Raw genomic sequence first — 20,278 nt, 5'->3', positions numbered from 1 at the left:
TAGAGCAAATGCAGCCCCTTTGGCAAAGCTCCCCCCTTGCATTGAAGCACTGGTTTCCAGTTACAAGAGAGAGGAAGACAGCAGGCTGCTGAGTCACAAGGAGGAGCCCACATCTGGCCCAGCCGCTGGAGCAGCTGCTTCATCAAATGGGTGTGTGGCTCCGAGTCAGCCCAGAGTGGGATCTCCGGGGCCTTCTCCTCCCACCGAGTCCCCATGTCTGGTGTAGCAGGGCAGTAACCACACACATCTCCCCGTGGGGAGATTTAGGGCAAAGGGGACTGGGCAGTTCCGTGAGCAGATTCGGGGGAACAGGACCCAAGAGCTGATGGGGAGGAAGCAGGCCCGGCTTTCCTCTTGCACTTGGGGAGCGGGGTCCCGGTGCAACTTGGGGGGAGCTTAAAGCTCACCCTGGCCAGGTGTGCTGGGAGATGCGCAGCAGTATTTGCCCTTCCCCCTGCATCCAGTCGGGCTGGGAGCTGGAGCCCGCACAGCCGCAACGCAGCACTGGGACGCTGCGGCTCGTGGAGGCTGCAGGAACTAGTCCCACGGAAAAGCCCTGCCGCTGCCAGTGGGGCAGGCTGGGCACAGCCTCCCCGGCACCACCACACGGCTCAACAGCTCCTGGTTCAACCACTGAGGCTGGTGCAAGGGGAGGCACAACGCCCTCCTCGTCCTGGCTGGGGAGTTCAGTGGGGTGGGAGGGTGGATACACAACGGGAAAACATCCGTCCGTTCATTGATCCACCCACGCGCCCACTCACACCCCACCGGGAGAAAAGCTGGGAAGAGCCAGAGAAGGACGTTCCGGGACACGGGGACGAATGAACTTATTTTGGGTATGGAACCTCGTGAATGTCTCTCCCTCCCCGCCCTCCGCGGGCCGCCCCGCCCCGCCCCGCTATCCCCGTTGCGGCCCCGGCGGGCGGCGGTGGCGGCGCGTCCGTGGCAGCGAGCAGCGGTGAGTGCGTGGGGCGGCGGGGCCGAGCGAGCCCCCCCCGCAGCGGTCCCGCTTCGTGCGCTCCCCCCGGGCACCGCGCGGGGACCGCCTGTCCCGGCGCGGGGGCTGCGCGGGAGATGCGCGGGGGGTGCGCCGGGCAGACCCCGCTCCCGCCGGCCCGGCCCGAGGCCCCGCAGCTCCGCTCCGGCCGGTCCGCGGAGCCCCGCCGGCAGCCGGACCGCCTCCCCGGGCCGGACGGGGGCTTGTCCCCAGCCTGCTCTCTTCGCACCCCCTACGGCCGCCGCCGGGGCTCCCGCTGCCCCCCTCACCTCGGAGCGGGGGCGGGGGGTTGCGGGAGTCGCCGCTTGGTCCCCCCTGCGCCGGGAAATCCCGCTCCTGCCCTGCCAAGTCTGTCCAGCTCGGGGAGGGGGGGGAGGGAATATATTATTTTTTCCTGCTGTTTTCTCCCATTTCTGGTGGGTTTCCTTCTGCCTTGCGCACGCCCCGGACAGGAGCTCCCCCGTGTGCTCCTTCTCCTTCCTCCTACCTTGAACTGAAGTGGGGGGAGAACCTGGCAAGAGGGCACCTGTGGGGCTGGGTTCTGTGGGGAGAAACTGGTACAGTCTCTTCTCCTTTGGAGGCTGGGCAGGAGGAAGTCTGCCAGAGGGGGGTGTTGCTAGTGATTTTGGGGATGATCTGTGCCTGAAAGGGAACGGAGACCTTTCTGATAGTGACCATCTAACAGAAGAGAGAGCAGCGCTCAGCTGGTCCTGTGTGGTGGAGGCATGAGGCACGTGTGTGTTCCTCTGTCTTCTGTGGCTTGAGAGCAGAGAAGCTTAACTGCTGTCAGGTGCAGCAAAAGGGGAAGGCATTTTGGGGCAGAGTGGCTCAGGGTCACCTCTTCATCGGGGTCTGATCTTTTGTGGGATCACTGTCAGCTTCATGCTTTGGAGTTATTGCAGTTTGCTCCTGTTTGTGAGGAGACATTGGTGCACTGGCATTAGCTCAGGTGGCCATGGTAAATGGGATCATACAGGCTTGCTTGCAAGCCTGGGTGTTTATGTCCGTAGCTGAAGGTTGTGATGCTATGGTTCCACTGCAGCTGGCACTTCAAAAAAACCTGCAGGTATCTACCCACACAGCAGTCACCCCTTTGGGTTGCTGTGATCATCAGCCATGATTTTAAGCAGTGTGGATGTGGCCACACAGCACAGGAAGGAGGCAGGCTTCCAGCATCCGTGCTGGTAAGCATTGCACGGCCTGGAAACCTCTGCGTGTCTGATCTCAGCTGATCAAAGATGGCACGGAGGTCATCCAAACTCATCAGGTCATGGTACAGCTGTTCGTGGAAACATCTCTGGGAAAGGGAAAACAAGTATCACCTTTTTTTTCAAGTGTCTTAAATTGTCAGTTCCTCCCCACTGCTTATTCTGCAGACCTATTCTCCATCTGCCAGAGCTGCAGCAGGGTTGGTTGCTGTGGTGGTCAGTGGAGCTGCTCTGCAATGCATGCAACAAGAATCCAGCCAAACCCATCTGTCCCCTCCTTCCCCACCCTCACCTTGATGGGGAAGATTGTTACTGTCATCTTTAGTGCCTGTGGAATAAATTGGACTCAGGGAAATAACTATTAACACAGACACCGTACAACTTTCCACATTCACACAAGTCTCAGGGTTTCAAACACTGATAACTGCTGGCTTGTCCCATTCCAGTCGCTGTTACACATCTCAATAAACCTCTGAAGAAACACAGGGAGGAAAAATTACGGGGCTTTAAGGCTGTTAAATGTCACTGGTGTGTTTCTGTGTTTCCTAAGTTTTTTCTTCCCCCTCTCCTCAACTTTTAAAGGAGCTGAGGTGGGAAATCTCTTTTTCAAGCCATAACCTTCTCAGCCTGACTTTTGTGAGCTCACCGAAGAAGTGTGCCTGCCTCTGCCACTGCCTCTGCCGGTCAGCATCCAGGTCGGAGGCCTTGCATTGTTGTCCTGCCACAGTCAAGTGGTGGCAGCTTCCTTCTGTGCTCTCTTTGTGGCTGTGGAAAGGACAGGCCCCCCTCTCCTCTGAGTTTGAACTGGAATGAAAACCCCAGCCTTCATCATGAGAGGTATCTGGCTGATTGAGTTGATGGTACTTGTGTACATCTGGTTTCCCAAGGTTGCTGCTCAGGATCGCATGAAAAACCCCAGGGACCAGAAAACAGAGCATACCCTCTTGATTAATGAAGTCAATGCTGACAGCCCAGGAGAGGACACTTCTGAGTTTGTGGAGCTCTATCACACCAGTGGTCAAACAGCCCGCTTGGATGGCTACTATCTGGTCTTCTACAATGGCAATGGAAACCGAGCCTACAAAGTTTTGAACCTCCAGGGCAAAGTTACTAACAGCCAAGGTCTCTTTCTCATTGGCTCCTCTTCTGTGAACCCTGCTATAGTAATTCCTAAGAACACTATCCAGAATGGTCCTGACGCGATTGCTCTCTACTATGGAAAAGGGAAGTACAAAGAGGGCATGAGTGTCACAAGTTATGGACTAGTAGATGCCTTGGTCCATAAGACTAAGAAAACAGACAGAGCAGATACACTGGTCAGGGTACTGACCCCTGGCAGAGATGCTTTCCTGGAGGACTCCACCTTCAGGACCATGGATGAGTCAATAGAAAGGTGCCATGGGGCAGATTCTCAGTGGATCTTCCAAGTGGCCATGCCCACCCCAGGCACAGACAACCACTGCCTTCTAACTTCTCAGCTGAACGCATCTGCTGTCCTGATCAGTGAGGTCCTTGCTGCCTCTTCTTCTGAAGAGTCCGAGTTCATAGAGCTTCAGGGTCCCCACTCCACCATGCTGAGGGACATTGTTCTGGTGCTGATCGATGGTCGGACCAAAGACATTTATTTCACCATGGACGTTTATGGCAAAACCTCACTGGATGGGCTACTTCTGATCGGTCCAGCAGAAAGCAAAACCCCAGGTAAGGACTGCATTTTGATTACTATCTCAGAGCTGGGGGAGCAATCAGCCAGGTTTGGGGCTGGAGGATGCTGCCAGGTTTTATTGTTGTTTGGGGTTCTGAGAGATCAGTGAAAACGTGACTCAGAACTCAGTGGCAGATAAAAAAGCAAATCAAATATTAGAAATTATTAGAAAGGAATTATATAAAGCAAAGCAAATATTAGAAATTGTTTGGAGAAGAGGAAAGAATGGAGGCCATCTTTTATGCCACTGCATAAGTTCATGGGTTGCTTCTATCTTTAATTGTGTCTTGTGTGGTACAATACCTTAATCTCAAAAGGGACATATTAGAATTAGAGACATTCAGAGAAGGTCAGCTAGGATGGACAGTGCTCTGGAAATGCTTCCCCAGAATAAATAAGTATGCCTAGAAAAGGAAAGCTTAGGAGGGCCCTGACAGAGGTTTCAGAAATGTGAGTAGCCTGAAGAAAGTGGGCAGGGATAAATGGCTTACCCTTTCTACTGGTTCAAGAATAAAAGGGCATCAAAAGAAGGTCAGAGGAGATGGTTTCAGGACAAACAAGTGGAGGCAGTATATCTCGCTGCGGTGGTAGACCTGCAGAGCTCCAGATGAGGGACCTCATGGAGGTCAGAAGCCCACATGTGCCTTAGCTGCTCAGGAGAACACGGTTCTGCCTCCAGCTCTGTGGCCAGCCTGCTGCAGGACCCTGACTGTGCCACGTCTTCTTGAAGTGTCCCTCTTCTCTCTGTGTGACTTGGGGGTCATTCACAGCAGATACATACTCTCTTCTCGAAAAAGCACAGGGGCTTTTCTTCCATTGCACCATCTGCAAATATAGGTCACATGTGTATCAACTGTGTGAAGCTGTAATATAAACTTCCTCCCAATGTTCAAAATTTCTTCCAGGCCACCAGAGGAGGAAGAAATATCTTGTTATTTTAGGCACCTCAAAAGAAGATTTTGGCGGCTGGACACACTGACTCTGCAGATGTCTTGTGTAATTCACTGACTCGTGACTTCTGAGTTGGGAAGTATATCCAGCCCTTACAAAGCTGGATCCCATAAAAATGAAAATACTTTTGCAACTAAAACATTTTTTTTTAAAGCAGTTGAGCTTCTTTTTACAATTCAAACTGCTCCAAATATCCCCTCACCCCAAGTAGAAGAGCTGATTGTCCACTTGAGCTCTGCTTTTCTCACCAGGAAAGGTGCTCTGATCTTACCTCTGGATGAGCTTAGCAGTCAACAGCTAAGGGGATTCAAAGAAAGTGATGGGAAAGGACAACCAGCTTGCAGACTAAGCAGGAAATTTCTAAGGATTATGTTTAACTGCTCCTCAAGACTCACTCAAGTCAAGAAGGTGACTGGAGATACACTTTGGCATTTTTTTCCAATGAGCCTTTGTCAAGACGTCTCAAGCATACTGCACGCACATTTTTGTGGAAAGTTTTCCCAAAAAACACCCAATTACACTGTGTGATATCATTTTAATCATCTTAAAAGGATACTTTCATAGTGACTCCGTGCTGAGCACTCTGTGGGAAGTTGACCACTTGATTTAACCTGACCACTTCAGATTTAGGACAAGAGCTCTTAAAATGGCCCTGGCTTTGTAAGGCTGGCCTGCCTGTTACTACAGGGAACTTAAAGCTGTGAGAGCACTGGAGCTGAAGTCCTCCCTTGACAGATGCCAGTGATTTAAATGAATCATAGGATGGTTTGGGTTGGAAGGGACCTTTTTTAAAGGTCATCTAGTTTCCACCCCACCTGCTGTGAGCAGGGACATCTTTCACTAGTTCAGGTTACTCAAAGCCCTGTCCAACCTAAGCTTGAACATTTCCAGGGATGGGGCATCCACAACTTCTCTGGGCAACCTGTTCCAGCAACTCACCCCCCCTCATAGTAAAACTTTTCTTCCCTATTCTTCTAATCTAGATCTACCCTACGTCAGTTTAAAAACAGTCTCTGGTAAGAAGTCTCTCTCCATCTTTCTTATAATCCCCCTTTAAGTATTGAAAGGCCACAATAAGATGTCCCTGGAGTCTTCTCTTATCCAGGCTGAACAACCCCAAAACTCTCAGCCTTTCTTTACAGGAGAGGTTCTTCCAGCCCCTGGATCATTTTCATGGCCTCCTCTGGGCTCACTCCAACAGGTTCATGTCTTTCTTGCACTGGGGACCCCAGACCTGGACGCAGCACTCCAGGTTGGGTCTCACCAGAGCGGAGTAGAGGGGCAGAACCACCTCCCTCGACCTGCTGGCCACGCTGCTGGTGATGGAGACCAGGATACACCTGGTGATCTGGGCTGCAAGCGCACATTGTCATCTCATGTCTGATTTTTTCATCCACCAGTATCCCCAACTGCTTCTCCACAGGGCTTCTCTCAGTCCATTCCTTCACCAGTCTGTACTGCTACTGGGGACTGCCCTGACCCAGGTTTAGTACCTTGCACTTGGCCTTGTTGAACTTCACGAGGTTCACATGGGCCCACTCCCTCTGGATGGCATCCCTTCCCTCAAGTGTATCAACTGCATCACTCAGCTTGGTGCCATCCGCAAACTTGTTGAGGGTGCACTCACTGCCTATGTCATTAATGAAGCTGTTGAACCATATCAGTCCCAATACGGACCCCTGAGGGACACCACTTGCTACTGATCTCCACTTGGGCATAGATCTATTGACTGCAACTCTTTGGATGTGGCCATCCAGCCAATTCTTTATCCATTTTATTAGATTAGATTAGATTAGTCTGTCCATCAAACCCATATCTCTTAAAACAAAGATGTTTTGTGCGACCGTGCCAAAGGCCTCATAGAAGTCAAGACAGATGACGTCACTTGCTCTTCTCTTATCCTCCAAGGCAGTCACTCCATCGTAGAAGGCCACCAGATTAGTCAGGCAGGGGACAAACAGTCCCCTGGGCAGGGGTACATCAGGGCTAAGGCACAGGACTGCCCCTTAGCATGCAGGTGCCCTGGTGGCACTTCTCAAGGAGTAACCACTTCTCTTTACCCCTCTGCCTCTCATGTGATTCCTCCTTTAATGTTTGTTCCCTGGAGCCATTTACACAGGGGTAAGAAGTATCAGCAGTCTGCTGCTTTTTAATAGTCTCAGCAGTTCCTGCTGGGTGATGGGGAAATAGTTTGTGAAGAGAACAGTAAATACAAGGAAGGAAATTGGGAAGCTCGTGAAATTGGAAAGCTCCACCAAGCCTCAACCTTAATTCTGTGTGCTGGTATCTTGGGCCTTTGCTGAATATGTATATGTGAGCGTGTGTGTATGTGTAGAGTGTTTGTAAAAACCATGGACTGTTAAATGCTAGAATAAAATGTAAATTCTTAAATATTTTTGTGTACTATTAAAGCACTACTACCTGAGAGGTTAGATTTTACAGATCTCTTTTAGAATTAAAAATTTACTTTACTGTAGACAAAGTCACATCAGCACTTTCTTTCCAGTTCCCCTGCTTACGCATAGATCAGCTTCTCTTGTCTGCAGAACCAAAATAGCAGGATGAACTCTGCTCAGATTTCCCCCTCCAGCCTCCCCCACACTGTGCATCTGGCCACAAATAGGGAAATTCAGGCGAGGCAAATATAAGAAATATTAGTGAGCAGAAAGATGGGGCAGCGGATGCCAAATTTGCAATAACCAGACAATGACAGCCACTTCTGAGTTCCTGTGTCCTGCTCTCCAGGACAAAAGAGATGCTGGTTTCCTGCATAGGGAGTATCGCTCATGTGTTGCTTACATGCCATTGTTGTTCCTTTCCTTGCTGGTGTGCAGTGGATCTGCCGTTCCCAGAGAACACCACCCGTCCTGTTCTCAGAGGTGGCCCCAATGCCGTTGCCCTCTACAGGGGCAACAGCAGCAGTTTTGTCCCGGGGAAGGCGCTGCCGGTGACTAGCCTATTGGATGCCTTCGTGTACACAAGCAACGAGGAACCAAACCCTGAGCTGCTGGAGACCCTGACCCCTGGCAGACCTGCCTTCAAGGAAAACCGGTGAGAGGCTTGGCAGGGCTGGGAGGAGAGTCTGGCACCAGAGTCGCCCTTGCCTGCTGTCCCAAACCCTGGTCAGGACTGGAAGACCAGTTCCACCTCCAGACCAGGGTCTCCTTGTGGCGGTATTGAGTCGTTGGCCTTTTCCCACCACCTGGTCTGAGTTTGTAGGTGTCCCCCTCTCCACAGCAGTCCTGGTGCAGCTGTACAGGAAGAATCTTCTGACCAAATGATTGCTGGTTATTATTTGATAATTTAAATTATTTATTATTTATAAAAGTATAATGGTCAACATAATAATTTTTCCAATATTACTTTCAATAAGAAAAGGTTTTTCTTAGATTCAGGTTGGAATTTTAGGTGCAAATGAGGGCAATGGAGGGACTTCATTATCACTCACCTGACCCAGGACAAAATCTCTGCCCTGCTTCAACCAGACCAAGGACTGGAAGCTGGGCTACGGTTCATTCTTTCTTTTTGGTATTTGGGGTTTTTTTTTTGTCTTTGTGGGGTAAGGGAAATGTTAGTAACCTCAGACTTTTGTGAGACAGGAGAACTGTTTCTTTCACATTTTAGGCATGCTTTACTAACTGGAGAAAGAGGACAACAGAGTGGGTAAAGGACAGTGAAGCAGGTGGAGGAGCACAGGCATAGAGGTGCCATGCATGTGAAGATGGGGTGGGGTGTGTAGAACCAGGCAAAAAGCAAAAGAAATCTGGGCAAACTCTTATCTGTGATTTTGATGGCAAAGCACCAGGCTTGACCTCTATGTGTAACTGTCAACTAAATACCAATCTCCTGGCTCTGTAGCAGGAGGAGATTCACCTTTCTGGATGGGCCTGTGGAAAAACCATTTGAGACTACAGTGGAGTTAACTGCATCAGGAAATGGCGTGGTTTACTCCCATGGCAGGGTCACCACTTATTCACAGCATATTCCTATTCCTTCCTTTGCTTGTCTTCCTTCCACTCATGAAACAAAACCTGCATTTGGCCCATAAGGAGGTGGTCTCTTTTCCTGAGGAGCTCTGAGCAGCCCTGCTCTGTGCAGCTCCTCAACATCAGGCTTTATAGAATCATAGAATACTTTGGGTTGGAATGAACCTTTAAAGGTCATCTAGTCCAATCCCCTGTTGTGCTCTTCACCTTTGAGTTGAGGGCTCTTACTCAAGCATTTCATCTTCAGGTGCTGCCTTTCCAGTTTCTCTAGCTGCACCCCACCATTATTCCCAGTGGTCTGAGGCTGAGCACAAGTGTGTCTGTACTATCTTGCCTGTCTTCAGATCACTCAAAAAAGCAGCCAGTGCTAGAAGAGAAAGGGTTGGATGAAGCCTGTGCTCTTCTCTCTCAAGATTTAGTGAGCTATTGGGCTTTTTTTTTTTTTTGAGACAAGGAGGTACTAATGAGGATGGGATATCTCTCCAAACTTTGTGAAGGGAGAAAACTGTAAATGCATGGTTTCACCCTATGGTACAGTCAGGTGTGACTGGTGGGTGAAGAGGACTCGGGTCCCTGGCTGGCAGGTCATATTTTACATGTCTGTCTCTTGCAGGCACCAGCTGGGACGTGTGTCCATGAGCCAGTGCAACTGCTGCTCTGTGACCCGGGACTCCTTGTCCTATATCCTCAGCAGGCCCACCCCTGGCAAGTTCAATGACTGTCCCAGCAAACGCTTCAGCCAGACTCTCTCCTTTTGCCTTCACACAGCAGGTGGGTATTAGTTATTCTGCTCCTGTAGGCAGGACCTTCTAAAGGCAAGAGCACGTGCACAAAGCCGGAGCTGTCCAAGAAGACCACCTAGAGTCATGCTGGGTTGTGTGACTGTAACACCAAAGGAAATGCAACTAGGACATCTGACAATTTTCTGCAATATTTGTCTTCATGGCAAACCATGCCAAGCTGAGCTTCTCCAGTCTTCATTCCCACACCCGACTGCTCAGGGTGAAGTGAAGCCTTTTCAGGCCCTCTGAGTGATAAGCAGTAGCTGAGCTGCACCCATCCCAGAATGAGCTGGATCCTGTGACCACAGTTGCACTGTTAGTTGGCTTTTTGTTTCCTAGATTGTCAGGAGTGGCTCCTGAAGTCACAAGAGATCCTGATGACTCTGGTCCAGGCCCTGGATGGATCCTGCAGTTGCGGAATCTCTGCTGCCTACTTCAAAGGTGAGTTGGGCAGGAGCGGGGCGGTCCAGGGACCACCAGTGGCTAATGCTCATTCGCTTCTGATTTTCAGCCCTCTGTTCCCTGTTGCATTATGTCCTCCTGGCTTGGATCCCAGCTAATTTGGACTTGGTGCTGATGACAGAAATGTAGATCATTAGGCAGAGCTCGATGCTGTTCTTCCATGTTCCACAGAACGCTCCCATCTGCAGCTCCACTGACACACACAGTACTCATTTGCAGACCACCAGCTATTTTTGCATTAAGCATTTGCAATCAGACAGATGTGGCAACAGGGTTGACATCCTGACGAGGAGTATGAACTAAGCCAAGTTGCAGCAGAAATGCAAGTGACCTTACTGGTCTGTGGTGCTTTTCTGATGTCCCTACTAGGTTAGTGCACAAGTGTGATGAGCACATGCAGACACGTGAAGAGAAAAGCTATGACTTTGCAGCCCACATTGTAGGCAGCATTATGTTTTGCTTATGTTTAGACAGAGAGACCATTCTTATGGGACTACAAGGCTTCAAAAGGATGAGGACAGTATCTGGGTGTGCTGTGTGACTTGGTCCCAGGATGCCCCTTGGCACAGGCAGAGCTCACAGCATTGTGCAGATGGTATGAGCTACCCTGAGTCAGTCTGACCAGGAGGGCAGTGTTTGGAGAGATGAGCTGGTGAGCTCTGTGTCTCTTCCAGGAGAAAGTGGGTCTTTGGCAGTGTGGGGAAATTCAGGCAATTCTATGCTTGCCTCTGCAGAGCCAAAGGCAGCCTGCCAGGACCTGGGGCTTGTGTTCACCACTCTGCTAACTGCTAAGTCAGAGGACCAGATGAGCAGCCTGCTGCTAGCCTTCAAGACCTTCCTAGAGACGCCCAGACTTGTGAGTTTTGACAGAAGGAACATCACAGCAGAAAGCTCCTGCTTCAAGGATGTTAATGTGCCAGACTTGCCTCCAGGTACCAGCCATCATTCTTGCAGGTTGGGGGTTACAATGTGTTTGAGGGTGGACATGTGGGTCTAGGTCTCCTAGAGGTGGGAGATGTCCCTCCCTCCATTCCCCCATCTCTGGCAAAGATCCCTTCCAATTTCATCGCATCCAGTTACTAGAGTCCATAGTGCTCATTATCTGGAATAGCAGCAAGCTCTGTTGTTACAGCTGGTATTAGCCAGAGTATTGCGAGGGCTTTTCTAAGGAGTATGGAGCACACAGGTGATAAAAATCTGAGCCACCATCCTCGGTCCTCTGCTGAGTTTGGTCTCACCGCAGCAAAATAGTGTGCAACATTGTGTTGTTTCCCTGGGGCTCTGTGCTCAGGCATATATTTGTGACATTTTACTTTCCAAGGTGTCCCATCAGAGATACCTGAAGGGACTCAAGAACCTTGTGTGCAAGTGGCCAAGCTACTCATCAATGAGGTGAACCCAGACAACCCAGGGGGTGGGGAGAATGCAGAGTACATCGAACTCTTCTACACTGGACAGACACGCTTTGACCTCCAGGGATACTGGTTGGTCCTCTACAATGGTAAAAATAGCCGGGCCTACCAGGTGTTGGACTTGTCTGGACACCACACAGATGACCTGGGTTACTTCCTGGTGGGGAGCAGCGCTGTGAGGCCGGCACCCATGATCAGGCTGCCCCCCAACACCATCCAGAATGGGGTGGACGCAGTAGCTCTCTACTACAGCAACACCAGCATCTATTCAGTGAGCATGGCTGTGACTGCAGAGGGGCTGGTGGACGCTGTAGTGTACACGTCCCGAATGCAGGAGAAGGCAGACCAGCTGGTCAAAGTGCTGGTACCAGGGCAGAGCATCCTGTATGAAAATGATTCTCACAGCACCGAGGATGAGTCTCTGAGCCGCTGCCACAGCCTGAGTGCAAAACTCCAGAGCAGCTTCCAGGTGGGTTGATGGCAGATGTCCTTTCTCCGTCTATAGTCATTGGGAGGGAAGAGGTCATGTTTCGGTATGTCCTTTATTTGGGAGAGTGGGGCATTCTAGTGAGCCATATGTACCTCCTGCCATCTGCTGATGCTCCCACCAGCTGTCCCCTCCCTGCCCCATTTACTGCCTGTTGTTGGCCAAGTAACAGCTGCCTGCGCTGTGCTGCATGGCTCAGAACCAGGAGATCCCTACAGACAGTTCACATGCCACCAACCCCAAAACCAGGGAGTCGGCTTTTGGGCAGCATCTTGGACTTTCAGGTTACCTCAAGTCAGGTGTGGAGCCACCCTTGCTTGTTTGGTGCCACCTTCGGGATGTGTGGTACAGCATGTCACCTCACTGAAACCCAGCTTCCTGCAGGGCTGATGTTTGAAGGACGTTCCTTGACCACCAGTGTGATTGATTTGTGTTAATTCATCTGAACTGTTCCTTTTTATTTCAAAATGTCTGGTTTCAGATAGTCCCCCTGAAGGAATGTGGCAGGACCCTGCACAAAGCTGGGTAAAGGAGGGCTTTGCTTAGCCACTGCTGATGCCTGCTGGGATCAGGCCAGCGCAGAGGTGTGCTCAGGTCCCAAACTGGGGCAATAAAACTGCTCTAGAAGCAGAATGGGTCTGCTGGCAGGAGGGAGGTGCGTTTGCAGTGGGAGAGGACCATAAGGAAGCGATACCATGGACTGGAGACACAAGTGTGGAAGTGCTCCCAACAGTAAGGAAAGAGAATTGTTCCTAGTCCTGAGGGTGGGAGTGAAGGCAGCGATGGGGATGTGTCATGATGAGGCCCTGCAGTCAGGACAACCCTTGAACAGATGGTGGGAGTGAGGAAGCAGCTGGTGTGAGGCAGAACCACCATGTCCTCTTTGGGCCTCACCAGGGAGCTGTGGGAGGCATGAACAAGAGGTAACACCATGAGCAACCATCACTCTACCTGAAGAAATGGGTGCAGCAGAGGTGGCAGCAGCTTTTGTGTCTCCCCACAGGTGACCACAGTGACGCCGCTGGGGGAGAATTTCTGCAGCAGCTCCTCAGCTCTGGTCCCTCCTGCTGTCCGTATCAGTGAGCTGTGCCTGGCCGGTGGCACTAACCCCTACCGCTTTGTTGAGCTGGAGGGGAAGCCTGGCACCAGCCTGGGAGGGCTCAGCCTGGTCTTCTTCTCGGGGAAGGAGGGCAAGGCACAGGCCAGCATCTCACTGAAGGGCACCATCGGAGCCACGGGGCTGTTTGTGTTTGTGCTGGACGGAGGGCACGGGCATGGTGAGGCTGATGGCACAGCTCTGCCGTGTGGTTTGTCTTCAAACAAGTGGGCAGGTGATTGAGTGGCTTTGAGGAAAGGGATGGAGGAGGGTGCACAGCATGGGGAACAACTCTTCCTCGCCTTTCCTGTCCTTTATTTCTGTTTTTTCTCTCTTTGTTCTGCCTGGGCTGTTCCCTCACACTCCAGATGAGAAGGTACTTAATCCTCCTCCATGCCTCTACTGAGCTCCCTGTGCAGGGCAGAAGGACTGGGAGGACTGAAAGTTCCTCCTGCCAATACCAAGACAAAGGGGCTTTCAGGAAAAGCAGAGTCCACCAGGACTGTTGGGTTTTTTTGCTGTTGCATACTGAGCCCTGCAGTGCTGCTGCCTCCTCCTGGTCCTGAGGTGCTGTTTCCTTGGCGCATTTGTTTATCTTGATTTGGGTTTTATTCATCTTAAATTCTGGCTGGGCTGCATGAAGAGGACTCTGCATCTCAGAGGAAGCTTGATCTTCCTGGAAAACTGTGTTCACAGCAAGCAGTTCCATCTTTACAGCTTTACTTGGCCTTAGTCACCACCATTATTTTGTCTGCTGTTTCTGTTCTTGGAGTTCTCCTTGTTACCAGCTTGCCCTTTCAGACTCAAGGCTCAGCCTAACACTACCTAGGTGTTCATGCCACTTATCCCCCTGGCATTTCCAGATAGAACAAACCTGACTTTCAAGGACATCTCTGCTGCTAGTGAAGGCTCCAGCGCTATTGCTGTGTATAGCACCAGCTTGATTCCTTGTGGCACAAAGGCAACATCAGAGAACTTGGTGGATGCCTTGGTTTATACGTGTGAGCCCAGCACAGCTGGAGGACACTTGGACTTCCTCGGACCATCTTACGCTGTGCCCTGCAAGGATGACAGGTGAGGCTACTTCTTTGGGAAAATGTCTTTGGGTTCCCCACGCCCAGAGCCCCCAGCTAGCATGTCACTGAACTTGCTGCCTTGTCCTGCACCCTGTACGGCTGAATGCATTCACTGGCGCTGTGATGAAAAACAGAGAGGTGGGTAGCACATTGCAGTGGAAAACATTTCCCCGCCCTTGGCGTAGGGAATTGAATTTTGTTCCTCCACTGCTCACTTAACTTGCTTCCCCCAAGGGATATGTATGGCATCACATGAAGGAATGCAGCCTTTACAGGTAGCAGCTGTACATGCTTTTTGCCAGACTTTTTCTTTAAAAAAAGCCCTAAACAACAAGACAAACAAAAAAGGGTATCCCTGTGAGCAGAAGGAAAAACAAAACTCAATATCCCTTTTGCTCCTAGGCGGACTCAACAACAAATAGGCTGGCTTTTCTCTTGGTGGTAATAGTAGCAGAGTTCCTCCTGTCCACATGATCTTCTCTGTTAACTAAATCTGTCCTCCGCTCCCCCTGTCCCATCTGGTGTGTCAGGAGGTTCTGCGTTCGTAGCCTCCCCTATGAGTATGCGTGCATAGAACCCAGCCCCATGTGCATGATTTTCCCAGGAAACTGAGATATCCCTCTTCTGTCTGGCTGAAACGTTGTGCTGAGGCCTTGCTGGGGTGGTTATTCACCATGTCAGGGCAGCGGTTGGGTGGGCATGCTCACATGGGCTGACTCCAGGCAGCCTCTGTCAGTCCAGCCCTGAACAACTGCATCCAGAAGAGGTGGTTCCTCATGCTATGACCAGGTTTCTAAGCTCTGGTGTTGGGAGGGGAGCAATAGGTTAATGAAGTGCAAGGGCTTGGAAAACTCCTTATCCTGGAGGACAAAGTCTTAATATTTGGAGGCTGGCTGCAATGAGGCAGCAATCTTACTCCTACAGAAGCCAGTCAGACCAAATAGGTCTGCTCTGGCCAAGCCCAGGTCTTCTCCAACTGGTGGGGTTGGCTGGACCCATCTCTGTGATGGCACTGTGAAAGCTGATTTCAGCTCCAGCAAACTGTCCATCATCCACAGCAGCATCAGGAACTGGGGCCTGGGACGGATTTGTGGTTGGAGGTGGGAATAAAGATGCATGACATGTTGGTGAGCTCTGACTCCTCTTCTGAGGACAGGCCTGTGTCCCTGAGCCGTTGCACCTGCAGCAATGCCAGCACAGAGCTGCAGTTTGCCATCTCAGACCCTACGCCTGGTCTGCAGAACAGCTGTCCCCAAGATGCCTTCGCGGTAGACCTCCATCTCTGCTTCCTGACACCCAGTGAGTGGAGTTGGGTGCCCCCACTGATGCAGGGTGGGAGGGCTGGGCTGGGGGTGGTGGGGACCTGGCCCCAGCTTCCCATGGCATGGGAGGGTGATGCTGGTGGGAACCCTGCTGCCTCCCAGTCATGAAAGGGAATGTGCTGTTGGAGAGCTGGTACAGACACCCGCATGTTGATGTGATGGCAAACACACCATCATCCCAAGAGGGCAGCCTCGCTCACAGCTTCAGTGGGTGCTTGTATGAAGGTGTCCATATACTTAATTTGAGATGTCCCTGCTCAGGCTGGGCCAAGCCCTGCTCTTGGGATTTCTTTCCGCATTAGATTTGCAGCAATGGCAGGAAAGCCCCACCCCAGGTCTCTCATGATGGTAGGGGCACAGTCAGAGAAACTGCCATCAGACCCTCCCATTTCAGCCTATCTGTGGGAACAAAGCCGTGTGGCTTGGTCCTGGCTCCGGAGCCAGTGAGCAGTAGTACAGTGGGGTCTCCAGCCCCTGCAAATGCCATGCTTGGAACAGCTTGAGGCAGTCAAGACCTGGACAAAATGAAACGGAGGTTCCTCCTTCTCCTCCAGCCTCCTGAGAGGGGCAGGCAGTGGACCTCTTCCTCTCCCAGCATGAGAGACCACTCAGTACTGGCCTGTTTGGGGCATGCCTCTTCCCTGCTCCCCTGGGAGGCTGGTGAAGGAGTGAAGCTGGCGTTCATGGTGGTAGAAGGCCAGAAATGAAGACTCGCCCTGCAGAGGGAAGCAGAGGAGGATGGGATGTAGAAGAAGGTGGGATGCAAGCTCTGGAGGTGGTTTGCTCCTGAGGTCAGGTGTGAAGCCAAGTGTTTGAGAGAGGCACACAGCTGAGAGCTTATTAACAGCCCGGAGCTGCACCCAAAAAGCCACATCTCCTTTTCCCCTAGACTGTTCCATGTGGACCCTGCACCACAGGAGGATGCTGGAAAGCTTGGGAAGGGTCTTGGTGAGCTCCCTAGAGGGGAAGTGCTCCTGCGGCATCTCTGAGTTCTACCTGCAAGGTTGGTGCCCTGCTCTACTCTCCCACTTTGCAGTGCCCTCTTCCCTCACCCATCCACAGCTGCTCATCATCAGGATCGTGGACAGTGGTGGGTACATGGGATTTTGGCAAGGAGAGCAGGAGAAAGCCTGACACAGGCTGCTTACTAGAGGAAGGGTAAGCTAGAGGGACCGTGAGGAATGGAAGTCTCTGATGATGCCTTGAGATGTCTGCCAGACAACCTGAATATCCTAAACCTGCGAAGGAGAAAGCTATTTGCACTCTAGAGGACTCTGGTTCTGAACTCTTTCTCTGTCAGTGTTCTGTACTTATTCAAAGACCAAAACGTCACTTCTGGAAGCCTTAGGGACCTACAGCTTTTGAAGGAGGGGAAGAAATGCTTCCTATTTTTTGGCTGGTTTTGTAAGGAAATGAAGGCTTCGCAGCCATGCTTTGTCTCCCTTGCCCAAACACCTTTTTGACCCTTTGAACAATTTCAGACAACTTTCACCAATGGGTAGAGATTGCAAAATTACAAAGTGTAGTACAAAATATTCTGCTTGGTTGGGAGGACAACTCCAGGTCCCTTTTGTCACCAAAAGAAAGGTTGGGCATATGCACAAGTTACCTGCGATACAGCATGGTGGCGTGATTTCAGAGAGGTGGGAAGAAGACAGTGAAGATCATGGGCACTGGAGGGCATTACTGGGGCAGAGCATGAAGTCATGGGAGCAATATGTTCCTGAACATCTGGAGGGTTTCCAACCACCCCAAACCCACTGTTGTTTGTCCTCAGAGCTGAACCTGACGTGTGTGGGCTCCCTAGTGAAGGTCTGGGGCCAGGTATGGGCTCGACAGCCAGAGCAGCAGCAGTCCATAGAGACTTGGCACCAGGACTTCCTGGCCAGCCCCCACCCCTTCTCTGTGGATGGAAGAGTGCTGAAAACCAGTCCCAATTGCGTTGCACCAAAAAATGCACCGTCCGTGTCACACAGCAATGGTGAGTAGGAGGCAAAGCTAAGCATCATGATCTGCTTCCAGCACAGTGAGCTGGGCTTGGGCCAGGGTCAGACCACATCTCCATGTGAGAAGGGCAATGCAAGGCAAGCCACCAGGGACTTCTGGTGCTACTTCTCAAACACAGCTGCCTTCTAGAAACTGCTGGGTCATTATGAGAGAGGTAACAACAGTCAGTCCCTCTGGTGTGATGGGGTAGTCAGCCCTTTCACACCAATACCATTGGAAGTTTGGGTGTCTAAATCTTCTTGCAAGATTGGGCTTCACCTGGGAGCCCCTTGCTTTTGGAGCTGTTGGACACACAGCCCAGAAGCCCTGAAGCCCAATTGCTTGGAGTAGCAGCTGGCACCCAGGCTGGAGCTGGCCAGAGTCAGCATGCCACAGGGGTGCAGATGGCAGGGTGGAAAAGTGGCCCTCCAGATCAGGAGGCTGGGACAGCCCAACCTGTTGCTGCCCAGAGAAATTGTGGGTGCCCCATCTTTGGAAGTGCTCACTGGATGCATGAATTAAAAATGTGTTAAAACACATGCATCCAGCCTGGAGAGGGCTTTGAGCAACCTGATCTAGTGAGAGGTGTCCCTGCCCACAGCAGAGTGTTGGACTAGATGATCTTTAAAGGTCCCTTCCAACCCATTCTGTGATTCTGTGACTTCCTGGTGGCGCCCTGTGCTGGGAAAGGTCACGACTACGATGTTCCATCTCTACCTTTGCACCCTCAGCTTCCTTCCAGGGCTGGAAAATCGCCCTGCTTGTTGTGGGATTTGTCCTGCTCGCGTTCTTGTTGGTCGGCCTGGCATTTTACTTCATCAAAAGGTGAGAAACCACCTTCCCAACTGCCTTGCATCTCTCACCCTCTCCTTCCCCAGTGCTGCCTCTCTAATTGCCATGCAGGGACCTGCTCCTTCACTTGGGTGAACACCTACATTCAGATGCTGCATCCAAGCACTCCAATATGCTGCTCCTAATTTTTGCAGCAAAGCCTCTTTGCTTTTGATGTGGCAGACTGCCGGTTCTGCAGGAGATTAAGATAACCACCATGGATAACATTAGGCAAGTCGGTGGGCACAGGGTAAAGGCCATCAATCTTACTTACAACATGCTGTGGTGGGCAAGCAGAAAGCTGAAGGCTCATGGCATGCAAGGAGCAGTGAGAGATGATGCTTTGGCCACAGGGAAGAGCTCTTCCTTAGAGTGGGGTGGAAGCAACAGACAGCTTAGGACTACCTTGATGGGTAACAGCTTCCACATTAAAACATGACACCACTTTAAATAATTACTTGGTGTTCCCTAAAGTTGTCAGCAGGCAAACAGCAGCTTAACCCTCAGGCTGTATATTTGTCTGAAATAAACATTACAGTGGATGGGTTATTTAGCCAGCCCAGGGGATTATTTCCATTAATCTTTACCAATCTTCTTTCATCATTGGATAGGGGGCTAATGTGCAAATGTTAGAAATGGGGAAAGTTCTTAAAATACATTTGGGGAGTAGAAATCTCAGTATGCATTTTCTTTTAAAGAAATTTTAAAAATACCGTAAGTCAAGTTTAGGGAATCTCTTTCAGAAACCAAGGTAGCTTTAAGTTGATGTACATGTACCAGCTGATGGCAGGTGTTCTGTTCCTGTTTTTCCCCAAACCATTAAGAGACACCTTAGTAAACTCTGTGCCTGCTGAAGGCTGGTCATCCAGCCTCTTCATTTTAAGTGCAAAGCTGAGATGCAGATTGGCTGCCTTCTGCAAAAGAGCAGAGTGACTGAGCTTGCATTTTCTTTGTTGCTTTTCAGGCATCCCCAAAATTACACCAATATCGAAATGAATGACCGTGGGGAGATTGCAGCAGACTTCTAATGCTCCTGGGCACAGCTGCAGCAACAGGGTCTAACAACACTGGGGCCAGGCATGTGTCTTTGTGGGGGGAAGACTGGTTCTGGTTGTCCAGCCGCCCCATCCACCGGGGTTGCTGCAAGGACCTGCAAAATGCCCAGGATATGTGTGTGTATGTGTACAGCTGTCTGTCTCTGTGTGTGTGTGTTTACAAATACCTGAATTATTTTTACACTTCTAAATTTTTACCTCAGACTAAAAGAGTTCAAAGGATAGGCTGGAGACAACTTCTAGGAAAAGTTTGTCTTAAGTGTGGTGACCAGAAAGAAAGAAGCCTGCTTGGCTGATACAGAGGAAAGACTCTCAAGATTCGCTGCTGGGTGATGAACCAAGGCCACCCCCCCGGCAGACATTTCCATCTGGCAGGCAAGTCCAGTTTCTACTCCCTCTGGACTCTACTGTTGCAGTGAAAGTACATCAGCCTCCCTTGAGCCCTTCTTCTGAGGGTAAGGGGGTTCTCAGCATCGTGCCCCTCTCTGCGTGAGCAGCTCTGCAGCACCAGCAGTCTGCACCAGGGAGAGCCCTTGCTGCTGGGGACCACAACCAGGAGGATGTCCTGCCCAGAGAAAGGGTTTAGAGGAGAGACTTGTATGGTCTTGCCCGTATCCTGGCCAGACAGGCAGCAGGAGCAGTGCCAGGCTTCAGATCTGCTGAGAATTTGGGGTGAGGAGGGTGACCCAGGTGGAATCTGCTCAGTAAAAGATTGTTTCCTACACAAGTGTGATATATCCTTAATGGTGCAGCAGCTGATGCCAGGCCTCCAGTAGCATTCTTCGTGTGTGGAGTGCTGGTCTCACCTCATGGATTTGAGCACTCTGTGCAGCTCTGCACATGGTGGCAGCACCTAAGACAGATCCAGCCTGCTCGCTGGTGGGGCGAGGGGTAGCTAGAATGAAGAAAGAGATCCCACACT

The 20,278-nt window shown here is 51.0% G+C and overlaps 1 protein-coding gene across 3 annotated transcripts; it reads left to right on the top strand.

Moving 5' to 3' along the window:
• The first annotated feature begins 793 nt into the window (after positions 1-793).
• On the top strand, positions 794-20,270 carry LOC142062812 (uncharacterized). Of its 3 annotated transcripts, none has more exons than XM_075105861.1 (14): positions 794-958; positions 2,788-3,906; positions 7,696-7,912; positions 9,461-9,618; positions 9,969-10,070; positions 10,826-11,023; positions 11,413-11,972; positions 12,994-13,321; positions 13,950-14,160; positions 15,319-15,461; positions 16,374-16,487; positions 17,262-17,465; positions 18,202-18,295; positions 19,266-20,270. In XM_075105861.1, exons 2-14 carry the CDS (start codon positions 3,015-3,017, stop codon positions 19,327-19,329), a joined length of 3,285 nt encoding a protein of 1,094 aa, XP_074961962.1. In that variant the 5' UTR covers positions 794-958; positions 2,788-3,014; the 3' UTR covers positions 19,330-20,270. The 3 variants fall into 3 exon arrangements, with proteins under 3 accessions (XP_074961962.1, XP_074961963.1, XP_074961961.1); XM_075105862.1 differs by having other exon boundaries at positions 2,374-3,906; positions 12,994-13,267; XM_075105860.1 differs by having other exon boundaries at positions 2,374-3,906.
• The last annotated feature ends 8 nt before the right edge of the window (positions 20,271-20,278 follow it).

The sequence above is a fragment of the Phalacrocorax aristotelis genome, chromosome 10, assembly GCF_949628215.1.
Source record: "Phalacrocorax aristotelis chromosome 10, bGulAri2.1, whole genome shotgun sequence".
Taxonomy (NCBI): domain Eukaryota; kingdom Metazoa; phylum Chordata; class Aves; order Suliformes; family Phalacrocoracidae; genus Phalacrocorax; species Phalacrocorax aristotelis.
The sequence above is the reverse complement of the archived record's forward strand: the minus strand, read 5'-3'. Positions and strand labels throughout refer to the sequence as shown.

What these genes read in the sequence shown, in the direction of transcription:
- LOC142062812 (XM_075105861.1), top strand. Translation starts at nt 3,015, where the DNA reads ATGAAAACCCCAGCCTTCATCATGAGAGGTATCTGGCTGATTGAGTTG. An exon ending in TCTCTGCTTCCTGACACCCA is followed by an intron (nt 15,462 to 16,373) that starts GTGAGTGGAGTT and finishes CTTTTCCCCTAG; the next exon opens with ACTGTTCCATGTGGACCCTG. An exon ending in CTCTGAGTTCTACCTGCAAG is followed by an intron (nt 16,488 to 17,261) that starts GTTGGTGCCCTG and finishes GTTTGTCCTCAG; the next exon opens with AGCTGAACCTGACGTGTGTG.